Source organism: Gymnogyps californianus, chromosome 4, assembly GCF_018139145.2.
Source record: "Gymnogyps californianus isolate 813 chromosome 4, ASM1813914v2, whole genome shotgun sequence".
Classification (NCBI taxonomy): Eukaryota; Metazoa; Chordata; class Aves; order Accipitriformes; family Cathartidae; genus Gymnogyps; species Gymnogyps californianus.
Window position 1 is genome coordinate 83,948,060 of NC_059474.1, and position 24,849 is coordinate 83,972,908.

The 24,849-nt window shown below is 44.1% G+C and overlaps 2 protein-coding genes across 2 annotated transcripts in view; both read right to left on the reverse strand.

Annotated features, from left to right (window-relative positions):
• Positions 1-3,887: 3,887 nt before the first annotated feature.
• Positions 3,888-10,729, reverse strand: LOC127015720 (cytochrome c oxidase assembly protein COX18, mitochondrial). The gene is made up of 6 exons (XM_050895853.1): positions 10,445-10,729; positions 8,911-9,011; positions 8,016-8,179; positions 6,159-6,271; positions 4,991-5,098; positions 3,888-4,202 (listed from the first exon to the last, which is right to left on the reverse strand). Exons 1-6 carry the CDS (start codon positions 10,727-10,729, stop codon positions 4,029-4,031), a joined length of 945 nt encoding a protein of 314 aa, XP_050751810.1. The 3' UTR covers positions 3,888-4,028.
• A 2,389-nt stretch (positions 10,730-13,118) lies between these two features.
• Positions 13,119-24,849, reverse strand: part of ANKRD17 (ankyrin repeat domain 17) — a 95,416-nt gene continuing 83,685 nt past the window's right edge. The window contains exons 26-34 of the mRNA XM_050896424.1: positions 24,353-24,800; positions 23,790-23,945; positions 23,452-23,601; positions 21,278-22,926; positions 19,179-19,376; positions 17,855-18,103; positions 15,670-15,845; positions 15,159-15,323; positions 13,119-13,385 (exon numbers count right to left, since the gene is read on the reverse strand). Coding sequence (XP_050752381.1) covers positions 13,326-13,385; positions 15,159-15,323; positions 15,670-15,845; positions 17,855-18,103; positions 19,179-19,376; positions 21,278-22,926; positions 23,452-23,601; positions 23,790-23,945; positions 24,353-24,800 — 3,251 coding nt within the window. The 3' untranslated portion in view covers positions 13,119-13,325. The remainder of the gene's footprint in view (positions 13,386-15,158; positions 15,324-15,669; positions 15,846-17,854; positions 18,104-19,178; positions 19,377-21,277; positions 22,927-23,451; positions 23,602-23,789; positions 23,946-24,352; positions 24,801-24,849) is intronic.

The following is a 24,849-nucleotide window of genomic DNA, read 5'->3' on the forward strand; positions in this document are numbered from 1 at the left end:
CAATAGTAAACACCAGAGCAGTGTTTGAACTCCTTTCCAGAGAGGAAGAATAATGATATCACCACCATAAAATAGCTTCAGTCTTCCTGGACTCCTACCACGTAGATGGGGGATCAAGGATGCACAAGTGAGAGAAACTTCCATGCCAGCCTTGTATCTCAGACTCTGACTACTTATCAAAGTAAGGAGCAAGGGCAAGAACCAGTTCATTAATATTTTCCAAACTCAGAAGTTCAGCCCAACAAACACAAATATCTTCTAAATGTGATAAGGTGTTCTTGGCAATGTAACTGATGGAATAAACGAGCCAAAAGCGACTAACTCGTCACAGAGAGCACGGGAGCCGGTCAGAATGAGCATGCAGAATTCCAACTTCCAAAGCCGCCAGCGTGGCATAAAGTCACCAGGTTTCCATGCCAAAATTGTCACAAATGGCTCCAGCTCTACCCAAACCGGGTCCCGTCATCCTCCCCAGTGCCTCTACCAGCACCCAGCAACAAGTAGTTCAGAGGAAAGTGCAAGAAACAAGTAAAACACAAGTGTGGAGTAACTCACCTCCTGAGCACTTTACTATTAGTCCTAATAGTTGAGTTTGGGTTTAGTTTAGTAGGTTTTTGTTAGATTTGAAAAAATCCCAGACCTTTCTTACCCTTACATTAACTCTACATACATTTATCTGTAGCCAACTCCCACTAAATCTAACACCTTATAGGCCTTCTGTAAACACTTTTGAGTTTTTATTAACTTTGATTATTTTGTGGTGTATTTATCACCTGCTAAACTTAGCACCTGAACACATCACCACCTACCTCACTAAATCCTGCTCTGCTATTTGAGATGACAAAGAATACGAAGTCACTCTTTCTGTAATTCCGTGAGCAACATCAAGAGCACTATATCTCGCTGAGGTTCATTGCCTCGATTTTCCACGAAGCCAGACCTGGTATCAACATTGTGAAGCGAGTCATTCCACAACACTAAAGACAAAACACAAGTTCAAATACCAACATTCCAAATCTTGCACATGCACCTCCTTACTATAATGACCAACCTATTTTCCCGTACTTAAAGAATTGCATACATGTTTGCAAATGCGACTACAACCTCTAAGTGCAGTCTCAAAAGGGAAGGAAATATCTTTTAGGGAAAAAAACCTTATTACAGAGCAGCAAGCTTGCCATTACTCTTAAGGAAACAGTAATCAATATTGAGCAACAGTTAGAATTCAGAACTACGTATTTTTGAACAGCACAACTTAAAATTTCAATTGCCGCTCCTCTCTAAAAATTACAGAAATTAATGCAGTATATTATTAAACAAACTGCACACACAAATGGAAGAAAATGTGCAAGTCAGCGATTCATACGAAGAAATAGGTAGATAAAAGGATCACCGAGCCCCTGATGTCACAGGGGGCTACAATCAGTCCATTGCTTCTTAGGATGGGATGCTGCTAGAAATTCAGCATTACCCGTGTAGGAACAGCAAACTGCCTTCTCGTCTTGATCTGTACAGTAACTGGCAATACACCATCCATAATACTGAATAGGCTCCCAGTTGTATGCTTGAAAAATGTTGTTTTAAAGAATTTGTGATTTTTCTCCAGCTAAGACACTAATATAATCACAGAATCACGCAGCTGGAAAGGGAATTCCAGAGGTCTCTAGTCCAACCCCCTGCTCAGTGCAGGGCCCATTAAAGCAGGTTACTCAGGGCCTCGTCCAGTTGGCATTTCAAGCACCTCCGATGACGCGCATCCCACAGTTCTTCCAGGAAACCAGGTGCTGGACCATCCTCAAGGTAAAAAACACCTTTTTATATAAATTCTGAAATGTTTTGTCTTCCAACTTCTCCCCGTTGCCTCTCGCCGTTCCTCTACGCACTTCCGAGCAGAGTTTGGCTCCATCTCCTTTGCCACCTCCCACTAACTGCTTGTAGACAGCGATCAGCCTCCCCTCTCTCTTTGCAAGGCCATCTCTTCAGGGGCTGAAAAAAACCCCCAGTTCTCAACACGTCACGGGCTCCAGCCTCCAGACCCTCTCAGCAGCTCTCCACTGGATCTGCTCAAGTACATTAATGGCTTGTAACTGGGGAGCCCAGAACTGGACAGAGCGTCCAGATGCGGCCTCAAGAACTGCCAGGGAATAACAACTTCCCTTCACCTGCCGGCTGCGCTCTTGCTCATACAGCCCAGTAGGTAGTTACTCCCCTCCTACAACCAGGCGCCTCAGGAGAAGGCAGAATTTCACTTTCACCTGATCACCTTATCAGGCCATTGCCAGGACCCGACTCTTCAAAGAAACACCGCCAGATCAGGATACCGACCTGCTTTTATCCCGCCACCAGCGGACTATGTAATGCTACAGCGAGAAACCAAGCCCAACTGCTACTGCCGTCATCCAGTCCTGTCTAACGGGTAGACGGCAGTCTGAAAAACCGTATGGCAATACTCAATTCAAATAAAATGCAGTAAGGAAATAGAATTTAATAGGGATTTTTTTACGCTTCTGAAGCAAGAGCGAGAGAATATACCACGCATTTCCCTAGCGAAAATACATCCGCTAAAAGACAATTTGAAGTGCGGTATCAGGACCGAAAACTAGGAACATTTAGTTTCAGACGACATTTCTGAAAAAACCTCCCTGCCCTATCTACACGCCAAACCTTGATAAACTCCTTCAACTCCACCTTTTGCTCAGGGGTCAGGGCAACACGAAACAAACTAACAAAAGAAATAAAACAAAAGACTACAGATTCTTTCCACCACAACCAAGGCACGTGACTGTTGGCTTATTACTGTTGTCTACATCTGCCCGATATTCCACCTGCTTCCCTTTCCCAGTGCTAAACAGTCTTCTCTCATGATGAAAAAATCCCAGTTATTTTAAAAATCACCTCCTACTATCAAAGATTAATGAGCACTAACTTTAACTGTTAAAACACGAATCATCCTGACTCTGCAGCATGACAACCATCTGAGAGCAAAGAATACAAGCAATGCTTTGCCCTCTATCCTGATTTCGGCTTCTATAAGAAAAACGGACGACCTTTTACGAGACCAGGCTCGCGCAGACTTCTGTGCAAAGGGACATTGGCGTGCAGAGTTCACAACAACCTATGTCTGCTGACTTAAGATGTATGCAGAGCAAGGAGAGATATGAATCTGAACACCCTCACAGGAAGCGTCTCCGTGTAATTACACTGATGTTTACATGAAAAAATATCGTACGCAGGTGCTTTAAGGTATAAAATATTTGCACTTTACCTTTAGGACTTGCATTTAAAAAGAGATTTAATATATAGTTGAAGTATTTGGTTTCTTACCATCATTCATTCTTTTTCAAGGTGCTACTTGCCTCATTTTTAGTATATACAACAAACAGCTGCTACTCTATTTTATTGATGGAAAAAGAGATCAGGAAGAAAGAGAGTGCCGTCACTCAACAGGTGATCACCAGAAACGATACAAGAAACTTGTCCTCCTAACTCCAAATCTAATGCACAAGAGACCGACAACGACCTACTTTACTTTGCAGTTACAGGAAATCAGCTATCAGAACTGTTATGAAGACTATCACGTGAACCACCTGGACATCGAACGACTGTACCTGATTACCAGTGTCTTAATTAAGCAATAACTACAGCATCAGTCCATCTAGCCTTTTCCCTCACCCCAAAAGTCGTTGTTCGCTAGCCCACACGTCAGATCAGCTTCACTACAAGGCAGCAGCCTAGATGAGTCACACTTTTACTTAATATTCATCTGTACGATTCCTTACAGTAATTCAGGAGACAAGCCTGTATTAGTGGACTATTCTAACTGCAAAATGACCACACACGAAACAAAACTTCCCAAGAAACATACATTTGTACAAACAGCGTTTATGCCCAGTCAATGCTTTATTTGGAAAATAAATATAATTCCAGCCGCAGCATTTTACAGTAAATAAGTACCTCTCAATAAAATAGCACTACTTAATTACCCATGCAACATTTGTGGGAGAGCTCTTCCGACAGTTCAAATGACATCATTTCTTAAAACTGTATTTGGTAGTCAAGGCAGTCACAATATCCCTGTAAGGAGTATCCGAGTCAGATTTGGTCCTTGGTATGCAACACAGTCGACGAAAGGTGGGAGAACGCAGCAAGAGGTTGTGCGAGAGTCCCACGAAGCTCGAGGACAGCCAGTACAACGCCATGGACTGCAACAAGAAAAATACCGAGTTCAGCCTCCCTAGGTGCAATGAAAACACTGCGATTTTAGGCAGCTCTTCACGAACCACGACCACTGGTTACTCCCAGTTATCGAGAAAAATAACTCACCTAAAAGCTCTCCTCTCAATAACAATAATGACTTCCATTTCAAATGTATTTTGCACTCTTTCTCAACTCTTCTGGGGAAAAAAAAAGTCATCTACACTGAAGTTTGACAACAGTTCATAAATTAATTCATATGAAACTTGCTTGAACTTCTATATTTCAGGCTGTAAGTCAATGAGCCAAAGAACTAGATACTTTGTTTTCCCTAACCACTGCAAAAATATTAAGAAGTAGAACACCTGATAAAAATGAGCAGTGTTTCAAGAAGATCGTGGAGAATTTCCTAATCTAGAAACTACGCTGTTTTCCTCTTACACTAAGCAAACACTTAGCAAACCTTTGTCTATACATCCTTATATAAAGTCTTCCTCTCATTTTTGAGATCACAAAAAGGATGCTAGCCCGCTCTCAATGTCCTTCCAAGCCCTAGTTTGCAAAAATGATGTTTAGAAACAGTAAGTTTAGAGATTCTTCCCTCTTGGACAAAAGTATTCCAAATGTGTTAAGAATTTAAATGTATACACAGACAAAACATCTTATCTGTTTTAGGGCACGCCGTATTAAAGAGTACGGTCTATTAAATACACCAGGCATTTGGGCTGCTCTTTAAGCACGAGGAACATATCAGAGTCACAGGTTAACGGACGCACCATTAAGACTCTGTACTTACAGAGGGGACTGTTGCAGCAACAGGGATCATTACTACTGACACCACTCGAAAGAAATTCGTAGCAAACTTCTGGAACCTGGAAACTTCCATTTTTTGTGAAGCAAAGATCTGAAAGGAGAGAAACCCACAGTTATAAACAAGTTCTTTTTGAAACGACTAAAATGAGGAAAAAAGCACCAGTGGGGTTTCCTGTAAGCCAGCACTCTTGTTCACGTATGACTTTTGTTCTGCATCCTCCATTTCAATTAACGTATTGCTACGATCTTTCATTTAACTGGTTTGGTGTTTTACACGTTCACTCCTTTCTAGAAAACACCTTACCAACCTAGCAGAGTACCTAACGATCATTTCAAGGTAACATAACTTTACGTAGTCGCTTTTGCACATTCAAAAGTTCCAACGTCTCAGCCCAAAGCGCAGCCCTCTGAGAAAAGGCTGCGAACAGCAAACAGACCAAACACGGCTGACAGATAACTGAACGAAAGCAGAATCAGGTCTACAGTCACATACTGATTTTTTTTCTCTAAGACAGTCTCAGTCCGCATGACATGGAAGAAAATGGAGCAAGAACGAAATCCAGAGTGTTAGAGTTTGACGAGAACACCTAACAGAAAAATCAAGAAGAAAAACATTTCCATTAAATGACCCCCAAAAATGGGAAATGAAGACTTGTCTTCTTTTTTCTGTTTCTGCTGATTGATCTCCCCAGCAATCTTAAAAAGTTCTGGATTTTTTCAATTTTTTAAGAACACATAATATTGTTAGTTTTGACCACAAGGCAGTAACAAATAATTGGGGGTAGGGGGTGGGGGTAGAACAAGTCAAGAAAACCCACATGTGCTTTTGGACGCTTAACACCCAGGAAGCTCATCAGAACGTCACTCTAAGAGAAACTTCAGAGCCAAGACTAAATTTCACTGAGGCTCAAGTAAAGCCTATAAAGTATCTGAGACACGTCACGTCAGAATTTGTTATCTCTAAACAAGACCCACATATTCAAATGCATAGAACAATTAGCCTATTTTTCAGTTCTGCCCAATGCATTTAAAGCAGTGATAATCTGAAACTACCCTTTTGTTACCATGTTTTACAACTGGGTAATACTGTCTTACAATTCTACAAAAAGAATTATCCTTTTGCAACCATCCTATTTATTCCACCCACGTACCTCCACTATCAGCAAATTCACGAGCCCAAGCGAAACTGGCAAAATCCATGTAGAATCTGGTGCCGTGAGGTCTGTAAACCATAACGCTCCGCCTGATGAAAACTGTTCTTGAACTACAAGAAAAGTTTAAAGAAAATACAAAATTAAGTATGATTTGCTACCTCCAGTTAGTCAGAACTGTACCACGTATTACAATGAAATCATCCAAGTTTCTAGGTACATTTTACCTACACGATAAATACTAATAAAGCAGAAATCTTTGGTTTAACAGATGACATGTCAAGGCAGTCTGCTATCAGTACAAGTAAAAAATGGTGGGAGATACAAGCTGAGATCCAGCTTCGCTCATGACAGCCACTGATTCAGGTAAACCTACGATAAAAACTAGCTTGATCTCCACCGCCATTTTACCAACTGTCCTGGTTTCCGCTGGGATAGAGTTCATTTTCTTCCTAGTAGCTGGTGCAGGGCTGTGTTTTGGATTTAGCATGAGAATAATGTTGATAACACACTGATGTTTTTAGTTGTTGCTAAGTAGTGTTTATACTAAAGTCAAGGATTTTTCAGCTTCTCGTGCCCAGCCAGCAAGAAGGCTGGAGGGGCACAAGAAGCTGGGAGGGGCACAGCCAGGACAGCTGACCCCAACTGGCCAAAGGGATATTCCATACCATATGACATCATGCCCAGTATATAAACTGGGGGAGCTGGCTGGGAGGGGCGGATCGCGGCTCGGGAACTAACTGGGCATCGGTCAACGAGTGGTGAGCAATTGCATTGTGCACCACTTGCTTTGTATAGTTTAATTCTTTTAGTATTACTATTGTCATATTATTATTATCATTATCATTGTTTTTCATTCCTTTCTGTCCTATTAAACTGTCTTTATCTCAACTCACGAGGTTTTTTTCCTGATTCTGTTCCCCATCCCAGGGGTCGGGGGGGGGGGGGGGGGAGTGAGTGAGCAGCTGCGTGGTGCTGACTTGCCGGCTGGGGTTAAACCACGACACAAGCCAATGAGGAAAATATGCTATGGAGTAGCCTACAGTGACTACATATTTTGTGTTTTTGAAATAATTATGTTTTTCTTAAGAACTATATAACTTGCTACATTTTTGTTTAGAACAACAAACTATAAACTCTTTGCTAAAAAATCAAAATATCAGTATGCTTATTTAAAAAACCCTCACGCATTCACCTTGTCTACAGTACTTCACGTGAAACTTCACATGGAAGAAAAAAAACACAGATTAATAATGAATGTGCTGTGGCATGGGTAATATTACTTGCTAAATATGCTTGTGAACCAGAAAAATCCCAAGACAATTTTTTTTTTCCCTAGTAACCCCGTCTTCAGAAGACCACAAACCAATTCAAAAATGCCACGCTCACACGGCCTAACAAAACACCTCACTTGGCTCCCAGGGCTCAGCCCCTGATACTGCTTTTAAAGATGCATGCCACAAAGCTCGCAACACTATTACAAATAATGAGAGCATATAAGCAGAGATCAGGGACGCTCTGGACGCTGCGAATACCTGCTGGAAGAGTTCAAAGCAAAGAAAAATTTAGGTGTGGTCCAGATGCGAGTTCCTTGGTTATATGAACTGTGGTTTAATCTAGTACAGCATGTACAATGTACCTAATCAAAGTCTTTGAAATTCCTTTTTTTTTTTTTTAGATCAGATATTTATCTATGCTTAAACTATATTAAGTTAAAAAACTTAGTAGTGGAGTAGTTTTTATATGAGCTTATATGTCAAGCTCAGGAGATTGTGTTCTTTAACCAACGAAGCGTCTGTAAAAACAGTAACTGAAAGAAAAATGACTGTTCAGAGTGTGTCTGTTCAGATTAATCACCTTCCGAGTCCATGGCACCAACACTGCAGTTGCGCAAAGCGAGGGACACGCAAACCCACATTGGAATCTGTACCCACACCAGCAAAGTGGCCTTGAAGGGATGGCAGTTGTCTCGAACGTACAGTTCTGTAATAATCCTCTGTAGGTTTTTCTTAAAGTGGAACCTTTTAGAAAAGGGGAAAAAAAAAGCTCTCACCAAACCTGTTACAGAGTAACTTCTCAAATTCTGAAGTAACACTTCTACAGGCTGTGCACCTCAAATTGGCTTATTTAGGTGCAACTCTGGAAAACCTGAAAGTCTTTGCTCTTCAAACACGCCTCTCTCCCTTGCCAATCCCCTTCCCTCACAACTTTTAGCCCTGTTACTATAAGCAGTTTTTCACAACAAAATTTCCCACCGTCATAAGCAGGTACCAGCAACTTGTCTGATACTTTATTTCGTGGTGCTTTTTGTCTGAACTAGGGTATAACTTTCTCAATACAGAGGCAATCAGCCAGTTACGTGATCCTCAGTATCCCAGCTTAGATCCACTGCTACTGCACAGGGTGCAGTACTACACTAACAAACTAACAGGACCACAACCATTCAAGCCTCAAGTTCCAGCAATATTTAGATACCGTAACAGCTAAGAAAACTTTAGCCACAAGTAAAGTCAACAAAAACAATCCTGGATTTGGCCCTGTAATCATAAGCCTATCACAAGTTCAGAGCTTTAAAACGGATATACTCTGAAGGGCTATGTAACAAACACAAATAAGTTGCAGAAGCAGTAAGAAAATCCAAGCTTCGGTCAAAGGCAGAATCCTTCTGCAAGACTGTTGTTTGTAGGACTTTCCCTCCTGCTACCCCTCAATCTAGAATGGATTTTTAAGGTACATGCAATCACCATCTTACCTGGCCACCTTTTCAGACCAACCCAGTTGCTTTCCACGAACAGAAACTTCATAGTGAAGACGCTCAGCTAGTTTTTTAATCTCAGGCTGCAAATTTTCCAACTAGCTAAAGAAAAGGAAAAACGTTTATGCACAGTTCCATGTAACAATCACTTCCTCTCCCCACCTGATACTGTACAGACATTAAAAACGACTGTGAAGGACAAGGCACACATCTGCAAACACCTTTTATCTTTAAACAAAACGAACATGTGAAGATATTAGTGAGAAGTATTTACAGTAACCATCAAAGATACGACCTTACTACTAAATGAAGTAAACACAGAATTAGATTTTATATTTTGTTCTTAATAAGCATCTTTTTGTCTTCTTTCAGGAATTATGACCGGCTACTTTACTTAACGAAGAAACCTTTAATGCCACTTCAAAAAGATTTAAAGCCCAGCAGGACACAGAACTTTGCAATCACCGAAGTCACTATCCTGAGGAATAAGAAGAGACCTCGTTATGCAACAGTACAATACAATACTCACCTTTGCAATCAAAAGGAAAAATGAACAAGCATTACTGTAAAAAACAAAACAAAAAACCCAAACAATGCCCCCCACCCCAAATACACTGCAATAAAAGAACTAAGTTATGCTTTTTCTGCAGTAGCACTCTGAATGACGGTCACTGAAGAACCCGGTCCAAGAAACACAGCTGCATTCACCAGGCTGGCCTTTACACAGGTGAAGAACACAGCTGCAACTGATTCCAGGTGAGGCCTGAGCCCTGGCAGCTGTGAAGCAGCACCCTCCAGTCCTCCTCAGCAGGTAAAGAAACAGCACAGAAGAGGAGAGACACCCTGCTTCGCACCACAGCACTGCAAGGGCTCCCTGAGCACTGCAGGCACAGCATGGGACCTCTTTCATAACTTCAACCGCTCTCCTCACTTCTGAGGAAAAACAGGTATTTAGAAACTGCTGAAGACTGGTTTGCTTGGAGTTTTTGTTGCAGCAGCTTTAGCAAGAGCTTGAAGTTAACACAGCAAACCACAGAACGCACCTTTAAAGCACCACCTGACTCCCACACTAAACCAACTCCGTTTCCACGCAGTTACCGCGAAGCAGCACATTCCCGTTTTTCACTTTTATTCAGGCTTCACGCGCCCGAGGAAGGACCAAGGCAGGTTTATAACCACAGAAAAACCTCCCGCGGGCCGCCGTGCCCTCCGCCACACGAGGCCGAAAGGCCGCGCACGCAGACCCCGGGGAAAGGGGGCAAACTGCGGCCATCCCCACGCAACAGCGGCTTTGTGGAACGGGACCAGCACCGCACAAAACCCGCTACCCCCGCCTCCCGTGCACAAGACCACCCTCACCGGCAACGACAGCCCTGCCGGCCGCAAAGCCCGCAAGGAAACGCGCCCAGAGCACGCTGAGGGCCCGCTGGCAGTGCCCCTCAGTCCCTCCCTCCCACAGCGAGGGCGCTGCGCGCCAGGGCGGCCATCACAGGCCGCCCTCACGACACCAAACCGGCGGCCGGTAACCCACCTTGGCCAGGAGACGGCTCTGGTGGGCGGCCAGCGGCAAGGTGACGGCGGTACGGAGCAGGGCGGCGCCGCAGACGATGGCGGCCCACCACGGCAACCCCGCGGCCGCCTGCAACGCCACCAACCCGTCCTCCGCCCAGTGCACGGGCGCCGACTGCGACAGCCATTCGTACCAGGCGCCGGGGCCGCCGTTCGCCGCCGATGCCGCCGCGACCGTTAACCGCCCGCCCGCCCCCAGCCCCCAGGCCCGCGCGCCCGGCGGCAGCGCCCGCGCCAGCCGCCACATGGCTTAACGGCTTCCCAACCCCCGCTCCCAGCCCCGCGCATGCGCCGGCGCCGCGGGCGGAGCGCGGCCTCCCGGCGGCCATGCCGAATGAGGGCAAGAGGAAGGGCAGAGTAATTAACGCGATTAACGGCTGCTAAGGAGTTGCTGGGCGCCTGCGGCGGGGAGATTGCACGCAGCCCGGTTCGGAACTGGGCCTGCTTACCTCTGCCCCGGCACGGAGAGGGAGAGAAACGGCTTAGGCCACACTGCTAGCTGCACCACCGTCCCTTGGCCTTCAGCGTTAAGAATGCTGGCTGTACACAGTACCAACCTTTAACTACGGTTTTGTTGCGTTTTCTTAAATAAAGAAGAGCTGCCAGGTCCCACCAGAGTATGTTCTTTCTTTTTATTGGTCAAATAAGAAGCATTACAGTCAAAGTATTAAAAAAAAAAAATTGTATTTGAAACGAGAAAAACAAACAAAAAACCCCCATGTTGCTCAAACAGACTTCCAACTCCCCGCCCCCCCCACCCCGGATTTCATTTAACAAGCCCGATGCCGTAAAGGAAGCATCCAGCCTATGCTCCCCTCGCCACAGTTTGATTTTTCAAGTCAACAAAATACAGGTAAGAAACCACACCCTCAGACACTCTGTTCTTTTGACCCACGGGATTGATGGTTGTAGTAAACACTGAGCAGTATTTCTCAGTAGGAGTATTTCAGAGTAAGAATGCATATAATCCTAAACGGGACTGAAGCCCTAAGCTAAAAGCGCTAGTGCCCGGCTAAAAGTCATGCCGAAGGCTGGAAGGGCACTATTCCCCACTCACAGCAAGGTGCTGAAAGGGATTTTCAATCCTTTTTCTCAGCAGTTTTTCAGTCTTGTATCCATTTTGCTACCACCAGTTCTTTACACAATGTATGTCAGGAGATCAGACAGCTGGAAAAAGGAGCTTACTTGTATTTAGAACACCGCCTAAGGGCATGTATATGGACATCAGTATGCACAAACCTTCCGGACACCTCAGAAATAGCACAACATTTAAAAGGCAGTAGGTTTCTTTGGACAAGTGGGTTTTTTTTTTTTTCTTCGGGCTTTCAAAGGAGTACCATAATAATACAAAAGAGCGCTTCTTCAGTTGCAGCCTTAACAGCAGCCCGTTTAACTCATCCGGGATATTTCCTCCCCAGATTGTATCTCTCCAGATAGTAACTTACAACAGAAGGGTTGACTCCACGTGACACGGCAAGGAAAAAACAAGCTTTCCTTCAGCCCTCCTCCACGCAGAATAACCAGCAACAGATCAGTCTTGGCCTCGCTTGTCCTGCGCAAAAATACATTCGACTTGCAGATGTACTTTCAACCATACGTACGCAAACTGAACGGGGATCCTGACGGGAGCTGTGTGTCACTGCTGAGTCCTGCCTCACAGAGCCCCCGAGACCTCGCCTCCCAGTACTGCTGTTCACTCCGAGCAACTGTAAGTGAAGAAGGGGACAGCTCCTGACCATGACTGTAAGGAAATTCTCACTTGGGCTTTTCCAAATAAACCTTCACGGGGCAGTGACCCAGTCTGGAGCAAGACACAGTCTGCTAGAACAAAGCCACTTACTCTAAAATAAGCCTTCCTTTGGAGCCGGTTTTCATCAGCGAAGCTCTGCTAAAACTGCCAGTTAAGAGTCTGCTTCTTGAACTAACACACACCACGGATGTATGTTCTGACATGACTTTCGCAGGCAAAGGAAGGAACGAGAGCAACAGCAGCTCTGGGGGCACTCGTGGAGCAGAACAGGCCTCGCTGCATCAACCCAACTGTTAGAATAATTTTTAATAGATGCTGCAGCGTGATACGTTTACCCTGCCTACCAGGCAAGTAGGGGAGTTCAGCATGGAGAGCACTCTGAATGTGCCAAAAGGCTGTTTTCTCAGGCGCTTTTTGCTGAAAAGCCTTTCACGGAAGGACAATGGAAACTCTTAGTATCTGGCTACAACCGACGTATGCCTTCTCAAAAAAATCCAACACACATTTGGAAAAAGCCCTCTGATAATGCCCGGGTTTTTTATAATGTACTTAAATTACACAAGTAGAAAAGTTATGCTTATTAATAGTTTAATGTATGAAGGAAACATCCAGATTTCTGAATATGAAGGTACATATCTCACATTAATTTAAGTCTACATAAAGTAGAGCCTCTATACTGACATATTGAAATTTACTTTCTGCTTAGCCATTTGTTATGTAAACAATTGTACATTTATTTGCCATTCTAAAACTTCAGGATCAAGTTTACATAATTTTGCTAAATTTCTGTGTTTGCTCAGAAGCAGTTTACAGTACTAAAACCAACCAGCCAAAGAACAGCTTCAACAGAAAGTTATGTCAAAAAAAAAAAAAAAAAAAAAGGAAAGGAAAGAATAAAGGCTAACTAATGATGGTGGGGAATGGGCGGTCACAATGTTCACAGAAAAAGGTCAGTTAGTAAGTTCTTCTGCAAAAAGCCTACACACTTCAGTCAAGCACATCAGTAGAATGATCTGGGAGCACATAAACTGTTTCTGCCATTTGTGGTTTCCTCTGCAAAAAAGGAATCTCAAGGCTAGCAAGTTGATCCCACTCAGCCAAGTTGGTTCATATGCACACTGTTCATGTGAGGTGTCCAAGTTCCAGTCCACACCTGAAAGAGAAAGCTTTGTTTAACACCATGCTTCGGGGCTGCTCGAAACACTTCAGGAGTCAAAATTACACTGCAGTGCTTACGGTTTTCACTGCACCCAAGTAAAGCCCAACATCAGACAACATGGCAATCAATCATCAAACTACACCGAGTTCCTTTCAGCACTTGTTTCATCCTGCTGTAATTCAGCTGAGAAAGAGAGGGAAATGGGGTTTTAATCTTTCCGCCTGTGCTTTTTCACCTTGGCCAAAGGGTCCATCTTCCTCTTCCTTTCTACTTAGTGCAAAAAAATACTTTTGCTCAGCCTGACTGCGTTCTGTCATAGCAAAACTGAAGAGAGAAACCAACATTGTTTATGCCCACTAGTTCCTCCATCATAGCAACACCGATGTCATAGGTATTTTACCGTTTCACAGGAAAAATATATCCCTTTAGACCCAGGGAAGTTAAGTACTCCCTCTAAACGTGCCAGGTCCGCCGTCAAGAAGAATTAACAGGACTCTGCGTATGTGCAAAATTATTTGCAAGGACAGCGCCTGAAGACTTCCAGCTTTCAGAGGAAGAGACTATCTTTCCTCTTCACCTTAGGAAGTTCAGACAATCAAGAACTTGATATCTGGCACCTTGAATTATCTTCCCCCCCAATGTATACCAACACCCTCAGCTCTGGAGAAATCCAAGTCTAGCAAAGTAAAGCCTTCTCTGCGGGACAAAGTTTTCTCACTAAACCAGAAGTCGCCTCATAACGGTCACGAGCCGCTTCAGAGCAATACATGAACTGTGGCCGAACAACAGACCGCCTCTTCTTCTGCACACCTACGGTCTGCCAGAGCTGGGAGCTGCTGTTTGCACCTTCGATGATTCCCAAGCAAATTAAGTCCAGAAATATCTTTATTTAGTAACAGTATAACAGAGCTCACTGTGTAATTAAAAATAAACACAGTATATAATATAACAAGAGCTACTGATGATCGACTGCAATATTAGTTGCTGGCTGAGTACGAACAAAAGGTTTAGGGGAACATAATCCCTATACCTAAATTACATTTAGCGGACAAAAGCTTGTAACGCAGGCAAGATCAGAGCAGCAGACAGAAGAGCTACTTACTCCCTACCTATGTGAAGTCCTAACACAGTGAAAACATCGTACCTTTCAGAGCCCAGCACCAATCCTTTAGACCTAACGCTGTTTTCCCTTTTTGGGAAGGGAAAGCTTACGTAACAGCAAATAAATGGCTTCTCTCACAAAAGCAAATTGATTGTGTGTTCCCAAATGCAGAACTGCACAGACAGAACTCACGATGGCTTTGATTAAAGTATACAGCGCAAATCTATCTCTTCCATCCAGACTTGCCTACAACACATCATCAAAAAAAGCTGATCTGCGGTAATTAACCAGGTGTCTACTTTGATTAAACAGGCAGCTTCTCTAAGCTCAGCTGGAAGCAAGCTTCCCAATTCTCAAGCACAAATAATGTTCACAGAAGTAACAACAGCACGCTCCTTTGAACTGCGCTAACTTAGCGATGCTGATTTTTATCGGGACAACTTGCACTTGTTTTTGGAGAGATGACTAATGTTTAGAAGTTGTCAGTAAGCACGTACAGCATCCAGTGCTGTAGTGAGTAGGGGGGCTGTATCAGCTCCTTAGAGACACGAGCAAAAAGAAATGCTACGCTGTATTTGCATACTTCCTAACAGCTAGGATCTTATCTTCACCACACCGTTTCTTAAGTTAAAACAAAGCTGCGAATACAAAAATTGAAAAATTACCGTCTGAGGCCCGTTATTTTCTGTGGAATTTGAAACCATCTTTATCAGCGAGTTCCAAGATGGGTCAGCAGCATGAGGCCCATTAAATATAGGGCCTCCAGTACCATCTGTGATGGGGGCTACAGGAGGAATCATTGCGTTCCCATACACAGAAAAAGGCATACCCTTAGGGGGAGGAAAAAGCAAGAATCAGTATGTATTCATACACGCTGCTACTACTGCACACACAGAATGACAAAAGGGGATTCGTGTTAGACAGAGAATTTCTTTTAAAGCAGTAATGAAACGCCTGATTTTAAGGAAAACCTTTCTATGCATATTTTTAATATATCACGGACAAGTTACTTTTTAGTAGATGTAGGCTTCTGCAATACTGTGAGGGCTAGTTAGCGTTTTAGCTTATGCACACTCAACTGCACAGTGAACGATACCTCCGTCTTGTTCATCTGCCTGACGCACCGACACGGGAATCGAGCGGTACCGCGCATGTCAAATCCAAGAAGGTCATTACCCCGACTTTTGGGAAGTCCATGTATCCTGCAGGAACGGGCTGATGGAATGTACCGGAAGGCGTTACGATTCCCGTGCTGTCCCTCTCCATGGCTTGGTGCGAGAACACCCCAGGATCAGACATGGGCCTGTGGATCATGTGGCTCCCCATTCCGCTGTGACACCAGTCCACTTTATCTAGCAACACAGAAGACACAAGCAACAGCATTATCCACGGCACCCGCTAATCATCCGTTTTCCAGCCTAAATGTTTGCACACTGTAACGTTTCTAGAAGTCGCATTTCCTCAGCTTGCAGTTGCTGTCCATCTACTTGCATTACAACTTAGGTGCACGTGGGATGGAGAGCATCAGAAACGGTACCTGCACACTCCACGGCAGGAACCCGGAGCCAGCGCAAGGAGTTTTGAGCAGTTATACGCAACCAAAGCATCACCTCTGCAATCTTCCTTCATTTGAAAGGGAAAGCTGGCATTTGTGCTGACTCTTCCTCCTCCAAAACCCGAAATTCCTTGCACGTTTGGTGCTGTGAAAGGGGTATGTACACTACGAAGACTATTTGCTCCACTTCATTACCGTTCTTTTGTGAATTATTTGATGAATTAAGAGACAGACAAGTACTTTTGAAAAACAAAACCAGAAAATGACCAGCTGGAGACGTGTGCTCACGTGCTAATTACATGAACTCACTAGAGGCAGCTTGGTGTTGTTACGACAGTTCAAACCTCAGACATCCAGAAAGCCAATTTTTCAAAGTAAAATGTAAGGAAATGACATTTGGAGGGGCGGAGAAGGAACACAGAAACATTTCTGAAGCCATCCTAATACTCAACAAGAGAAGAGCCAATCCCATTCTGAACTGAAAATCAAACTGTTGAAGTAATTGAACAAAGTACAAAGCAAGCAGCATTCCAAAAGCACAGACAGACATAAAGGGGAACTTTTACACCTAGACAATGCAACCAAAAATACTCAGTTTTTAAAGCCTTAATGATGAATAGCCTCTCGCTACACAGATGTGGAAAAGACCACTAAAGTAAAAAAGGGTAAGAGGTAAAGTAAAAAAAAAAAAGGTAAAGTAAAAAAGACCACTAAGTAAAAAAAGGTTTGGATGCATCCTATCTATTTTGTATTTGGGGGGAAAAAAACCCAGGACAGTATACTCATCACATGCAGAGCATGTGCACAGTCAGTCTAATAAAACCTTAACCTGTTTGGACTCCTCAGTCAAGCAGTGAAACAGGTTGTTCCGAGAGGTCGAGCCGTTTCCACCCTTGGAGGTTTTCAAGATCAGGTGGGATAAAGCCCTGAGCAACCCGGTCCGACCTCATGGCAAATCCCATTTTGTGCAGGAGGCTGACACGACCTCCAGAGGTCCCAGCCAACATGGTCTCATGATTCCCTCCCCCTCATCCTAAGCAAAAAAAAACCCCAAACAAAACAAACAAACAACCCCCCACCCCCACCCCACCCCCCCCGAAAAAAACAACTTGAAAAAAATTCAGCAGTCTCCTATAAATTGCATCCAAGGCTCCGGAAGTGTTTGGTGAGAAAAGCTGTCCCATCAGTAACTTAAGATTTTAATCAATTCTGAAATACTGAATTCTACGTGACTACAGGAGAGACACAGAGCCAAGAGCCGCACGTTAGTAAAACGCCAACGGCATGACTGGAAAGAACAAAGAAGTCTCCAATGTGGAATACTACCAATTCATAAAAATAGATATTGCACGATCCTCAGCACAAAAAGCTCCATCTTGGCTACTATGTAAAGTTAAATGTTAACTCCGATTGTAGAAAATAATCTGTTTAGTCAACAGAAAGAAAATATACAGTTATCTTGAAACATGTTCATTTCCCCTCTTCCTAAATCCGATGATCCTCACCCCATTCACCCCTGTAAAACCCTGTGGTTTTATTTTCCCTGTTATTGCTTGCTTCGAGTAACAAATCTTCACAGCCAGGGCGTTTCAGAACCCCAGAGGTTTTCCGAGACCTCGTTAAAGCACAATTAAGTGAGATAGGAGGGCGAACAGAAGTCCCTGCTCCAACTCCTTTGGAAAGAGCACTCCTACGTTTTGAAGCACTCACTTCTGCATCATCCCTCAGCTCCCAAGGCAAGTTAGGAAAACACAACACTGTGGTCAACTGCGAGCGCGCGCAGGGACATCTATTAACACTAAGTACCTTGATTGCCACCTATACCTTCGAAGGACCAGATCCCGCTATGTCCCACTGGAGCAGCTAAGTTGCTCCCGATAACAGACGGAGTAGACGTTCCAGTTTGTCTAATACGCGCAGACCGTTCAGTCCCAATCGGAACAGGAACTTTTCTGTCCTGAGAAACATTAGTGGGTTTTTCTGATCCCAAGGACACTGCCGAAGGGGTGGGAGATGGTGCTCTTACTCCAGAAGACACCGACTGAGCAGGAGATTCTGCAAGAAGAGCAACGAGAGCACTTAGTAATGGCAGCCAGATCCTCTCAAGTCACCACAAACCCATCCTTTAACGTCAAGCCATACATCAAACAACTGAAAATGGGTAGTTTGTTCATGCCAGATTCATCCAGTAAACACTTCAGGATAATTTTAACGGTTTTACTCTCAGATCAGAGAGACATTCACCATTGATTTAGTCTCCTACATGAAACGATTATCAGGCCCTGTCAGCTCAGCTACTGGACATACACAACCGATGACAACAGACAGTTCAAAATCTTAACTAAGCATTACTGTGTATCAGCAACAGAGGATTTGAGGATTATATCCAAAAGCATAGCTGAAATAAACCCATGTTGTTGTTGGGTTGGGTTTGTTTCTTTTTAGGTTGGGTTTGTTTCTTTTTGGGTTTTGTTTATTTTTCATCCTGATTTGTTCTCTGTGAGGGTTCTCTGTGGGTTTTGTTTGTCATTATTTTTGCCAGTAACACAGACTAACTTGTTCCCTGAATAAGCCAGCGCTCAACAGTTTATTTCTTTTCTGTCCAAAAAACTCCGCTGCATAGCCAAAACTGCAGGGGCGAAACGTGGAGGAAGGTACCAGAACTTGGCCTAAGTATTTTCTCCTCAAATACATTGCACAGTTCTGTTTTAAGAACATCAGAAAAACTAAGCCATCACCACTGTCGAGCTAGCTTTAGTAAAACATCATTACAAGGCTTACGCAACTCACGCTTGGAGCATCACCTTCACAAACCAAAAAACCAACCTTTTCTTTGCAAGAAGACTACAAGAGTGTCATATACGTTAACAGGCCAAAGTTAATCGCAGCAAGAACAAGGAACTCCGCAATAGCATGACCTTAGCTGCTAAAAAAACGGTACTAGAGATCAGAACTTGCACAAGCAAATTCTATCTCAAAATCTGTGATTGCATAAAGGTTTAAAACATACCTAAAACCCTGAAGTTCAAAATGAACGAAACTAGAAAAGCCTACCTAAAACAGGCAGCGCATGAGGCCACTTCATTTGTACAACAGCTTCTCAACTAGTTTCCCCCTGACTAGTACTCACCATTTGATGCTGATGAACATGGAGGCAATAAACTAAGTGGGGAAAAATGCTGTCTGTTAAAATTAGCAGCTGCAGGCGCTCCGCCGAGAGGTGTCCCAGGCGCGTATATCTGACCTCCCGAGAGGTTCGAGGCAAAATTACCCAGGTGTGTAGAAGAAGGGGTTACAGAAGCGTAGGGTGAATCCATACTGACAATACCTATGAGAGAAATTGGCAAGTGACTCCCAGCGCTCCAAGATCTCTGTGAAGAGCTCGCCCGTATCATGGAAATAATAAATGGAAGTAGAGAAGAAAGAAAACTTTTATCCAATCAATTGTTGGGGGGGGGGGGGGGGGGGGGGGAAGGTGCGTGTTACTATTTTCCAAAGAGAACTGGGAATCATAAGCTTCATACTCTGCAAGTCTTAACAGTACGTGGCAGTTGTGCTGTATATATATAAACCAAGAATGATTCTTACGTTATCATGCAGGTACCTTGAATGCAAATAAATTAAGGGAACATAATACATGTTCTGATGTAACTGGACATCGGAAAAGTAACTGAGCATTTTCTTAACCTGTAATTTAAATTCTTTTGTAGGTTTAGAAAGTATGGTTTTGTACCAAGAACAGCGGAAACAATACTGAAGATTTGAAGGCTTTCTCCATTCCTTTTTTACTGTACAGAACGATGTCTATACACACCATGATCAACACTGAAGTGGTTTTTTTCCAACCCAGGGATCTATTTTCACTTGCTTAGGAAAATGATAATTTATGAAGATCAAATGGTACCAATTAGCCAAGGTATTCCAAATACAAGAATTACTACCCCCTTAATATTCTCCTCAATGAAGAAAGGGAAAAATAAAATCCTCGGATTTTAACTTTCCAAAACTGTCGAGGAAGCTTGTTACCACCCAACTGCTGTGGCACTTGCATCTTTCTCCTACTCATAAAGCACCCGAAAAAAAGATTTAAATTTTTAGTTTTAGTTGGGGGGGGTGGAAATCCCTTCACCAGTGATAGGCAGAAGAATAAAGCAGCACAGCACCTGCCTCCTCTGCATCATCCGCTATCGAGATCCAACCTCTATTCTTTGTCAAATTCTTCAGGCTCTCAGGGGCTACCTTCCTACAAACTAACGTAACGCTTCCTGACTCCATAGACACCTCCAACTTAACCTAGTGTGCCTGCAGCCCTCCAGAAGAGAAACTGCTGAGATAACGCTAGGACTGCGGTTACAGCACTGCTTTTACTCAGGAACCGACAGGCATACTCAAGTGATACACAGTGTACGAGCGTGCCAAAGTCAAAACGCTAAGAAGCGTATTAAGTTGACAAAATCCACAGAGCGCACCTCAAAAGCTACTCAACACCATGATATTCACAAAATATGAAAAAACTAGCTGTTGTACCACTCGATTCATAAACAAAGCTACATAAACAACTCACAGGTCCTACTAAAACAGGCACAGATGGTACAAACTGCACGTGTACTTTCTGGAAGCTACAGAACAAGTTCTCTGACAACCCCTCAGCCTCTGTTTGTGCAGAAGGCTAAACGTCTCGCTACGAAATTAAAGAAGTCAACAAAATCAAGTTTTCTTGATCAAATTTAGTAGTTGAGGGAACACAGCTCTTATTACAAGTTCACAACAAAACACAAACTTTTTCATCGTCCTAACACTTTGAAGATGCTGCATATTTTTCTGCAGCCTCAGGACAAGAAGCAAGTTATCACAAATTAGAGTAGTTAGTAGCTGGTGGTAGGAGAGGGAGGTGGAGACAACAGGAAAGTGTTTTATTTTCTCAGCCAGAGCAGAAGAGTAGACTGGAATGGCAAAAAGAATGCCTCAGCTCGACTTTTATCAAGTTCATCAGCTGCAGAATAGTTACTAGATTCGACAGGCAGCACTTGAAAGGAAAACTAACTCAACTTTGCTTACAGAAACAACAATAAACTACACTACAGCGCCCTTTCGTTGCAGGGCAGACAGCGATTCACCGTAAATGACCACAAAAGCTGAGGCAGAAAGTATTACGTGTTCAAAATCAAAACACGCAGCAGTTACTATTTAAGTGTATTATTAAGGTATGAACACAAAACACAGACTTACCTGAGGGACTTGGAGCTGGCCTCTGTAACGGTGGCCTGAAACCCGGGGCTTTGGAAGTATCAGACTGATGTAAAGGATCTGAGTTTGGCAAAAATGAAGACTTTCCTGATAGCATAGATTCTGGCGTTGTCTGAGATGAAACGACGGAACCACCCCAGAAGGCATGAGCAGACGTAGGACTGTTTTCAAACAACGTACTAAAGGGCCCAAATGGTAAAGTAGCACTGAAATTGTTACCCATAGACTTGTTCGCTGGATGGGCTGAATTCTGAGAAGCACTTTGTGTACTTAAGGTAGAAGGAAGCTGCACTGAAGAAGGAACACTGTGGGGCCTTTTGATGTGATTAACGTTGAGGACTGCGACAGAAGAATTTTGCACAGGAGCTGGATTCTTATGGACACTACCGGTTCCATGGACAGGCGGTCGGATGGCCGGGGTTTCCATCTTAGCTGCAGGCTGAGAAGACCCCATCGATGTCTGAGACATGGGATAGGTCATCAGGGCGTTTGTTGGACCTGCCACAGGAGCGGATGAGCTCGTCGCTGCTAAATTTGGAGGCACAACCATTCGAGGATCTGGTGCAGGAACCTGAGGCTGCTGAAGAGGGGGTCTCGCCTCTTGCAGAGGAGCTCCCGGAGGCTGCTGATGAGCAGGGTGCACAGACGAGCTGCCGGTACCAGAACTGGGCTGCCTACTGCTGGTCGAGCTGCTCGTTTCCACTGCTGGCGGACTACCCACCTCTGGATCAGACGAAGGCGCACCTTTATTCGGAGAGGTTGCCGCGCAGTCGGAAGGACTGCTTCTGGAAACACCTGCTGGCTGCGCTGGAGGAGAAGGAGATGAGGGGGAAGATGCAGGGTAGTGTTCTTTGGCAGTAGGAATCGGATACGTGGCATTTGTAGGCGCCGTGCTCGTGTTACTCGCCGTGGTCGTCACCGTGGTCGTTGTGGCATTCGATGTCTTCACGACCGTGACGAAAAGCTGTCTTCTGACTGAAGGTGAACTTGGACTGCCGTTTGCAGAAGAACCAGGCACAGTAGAAGCCACCGAGCTCGTTGTAGCTGTCGGACTAGTTGTCAAAGAACTTGCTGAATTCACCTGAGAACCGCTGCTGTTCTGGCTGTTATGGCGAGGCACCATGTGAGGTTTCGGTGAGTTGGTAGCTCTTGCAGGGCTCAATGGCCTAACAGGAAACGGACCCCACGTGGACTGAGCTGGTGGGAAAGTACCTCCAAAGTGTGTCATGGGCAACCGAGGCGGACGGATTTGCTGGAAAGTCTGAGCAGCGAGTAAAGCGTGTGCAAACTGCGGAGGAGGATACGCTAATGGAAGAGAAACTTGGAAACCAGGCCGCACGTTATTCACTGGGTTCTTAATGGTTTTGTGAGCGGATGCTGAAGAAATTGCAGGCACGGTGAGCGCGGAGGCAGTCTGAGACGTCGACGAAGCAGCTACGGTGGTCACTTTGATGCCCACGAGAGAACTGTTAGCAGCTGTAGTGGTGGCAGGTGTCGACGACCCTATTTTGGAGTTTGCAGCCGAACTTTTCAAACGGTTCTTTGGAATAAGTTCATCAATTTCCTTATCTGGATCCTTAATCAGAGCATTGATCAACTGCGTGGCCTGTCTTGTTGATTCTGTGCCACCCCTATAAAAAGGAAGGAAGGGAAAAGGGAAAATGCATCTAAAGCATTTACAGACATTATAGCGAAGTACCTCCGACACGAGATCCAGCCTGTCTTCCGTCATGCTAACACAGACAGAAAAATAACTCTCTATCTGAAGACTGAGCTTGGCATTGTTCTTGCTGCCGACAATTATTTAAGAAACTCAAGTTGAAAACTCTAACTCCCCAAAAACCCAAACGGTTAAAACGTTTACTTCCCTAAATACACCTACGTATTTAGCCACGTCTAAACAAGTCTAAACACAGAATCCTAACGTTTATGCTCCACCTTATCTCACAAGTCTTTTTGTACCAACGCGATGGTACCGATAGGCAGTTGCTCTCGGTTTCCTCACCCCATTCGTCTCCCCTGCCTCAAAGACCTGACTGTTTCAAAGTGATCTTTCAAGGGACAACCAGGTCAAGCCTTTTCATTGTTCTACACAGAAAAGTGTTCCACGATGAAAAAATCCCCACGGGAACGAGCAAATCAAGCAGCCTGCTTACCTTATCGTTATTATTCTATCTCCAGTTTTGTCCTTCTGTTTGTCAATGTCTATGTGCGCTCCCGTGCACTCACGTATCGCATTGATGTTACATCCTCCTCTGCCAATGACTCTGGAAATTACAGTCGATGGAACAGAAACCTTCTTGGATCTATACGAAAAAGAAACAATATTAACTGGCAAACGCTTCCACGGCATGAAGCAGTGGGCAGGTTGGTCAAAACAATGTTATAATTCATCATTCAACCTACGTAGCAGTCATTTTGTGAAAGCTATCAGGCCCGCTGAGAACAAGGTCATTCAGTAACCCCAGAAAGGTTAGGGGAACGTTTTGCTTACCTTCTCACAACTTCCTTCCATCCTTCTTCCCTTTTCTGACCACGTTTAGGACTAGCAATGGTTAGCTTTCCGTTTGGAGAAGAAAGGGGAGAGGGACCAGATTTTGTGCAAGTAGACAAGGAATTACTCGTCACTTCACTAATAACTTCAGACAACCTTTAAAAGAAATCAAATGCTGTCATCATGCAGTCAGAAAAAAAATGGAAGGGTGACTTGCATTTTGCCCATTCTTCAGCCCCCCAACCCGTTTTTCTCTTTTTAGCACGAACGCACTGCGTTATTAATAAGCTGCTTGAATTGACATGCTGACATCTCAACACACCCCAACAATTCCCTAAATTCCAGATCCACAATGACGTTTCTTGCTTCAGAACCTCCTACCGAGTTCAAGTTCATACCGCAACAATGTTTATACTCCTTATACACACTACAGCGAGGACACGCTGCCTCATCCGCTTCCTAACAACTGATTTAAGAATGCAAGTCCACGAAGACAAGGGCGCAGCGCCCAAACGTAGGGCAACCACCACCTTGAAACGGCACGCACGGTCACAGCAACTTACTTGATGGATGACTTGCCAGTAACTGCTTTCCTCTCATCCTTTGGACAAGTGACAAGAACCGACGGTTGCTTTTTGTTGCTCTGTGTGCTAGTAACAGCTGTGGAAGAATGATTGTCACTTTTGTGGCTGCTGTTGCTATTGCTGCTTTCATCGCTACAGCTGGAAATCCTCATATTGTCACTGTCACCACTTTCACTAGTACTGCTGCTCTTAGATTCACCATTCACTTTTTCTGGTTGGCTATAGGAAATTGGGAGTTGATCATCAAATATAATCTGAACGTTATCAGGGGTTACTTTGTTTTTCCTGTTTTTCCTTTTGGAGCTTGTTGTGGTGATGGTATTATTCCTCTTCCCATGGGAACCTGCTAATGTTGTCCAAGTTGCAGATATACCTATGGTGGTTGTAGTGGTAGCACTAGGAGGCTCCATTGGGACCTCTGGATCATCTGATGGAAGAGCGAAAACACAGTGCTAATTTAGCTGGCTTGAGAAAGC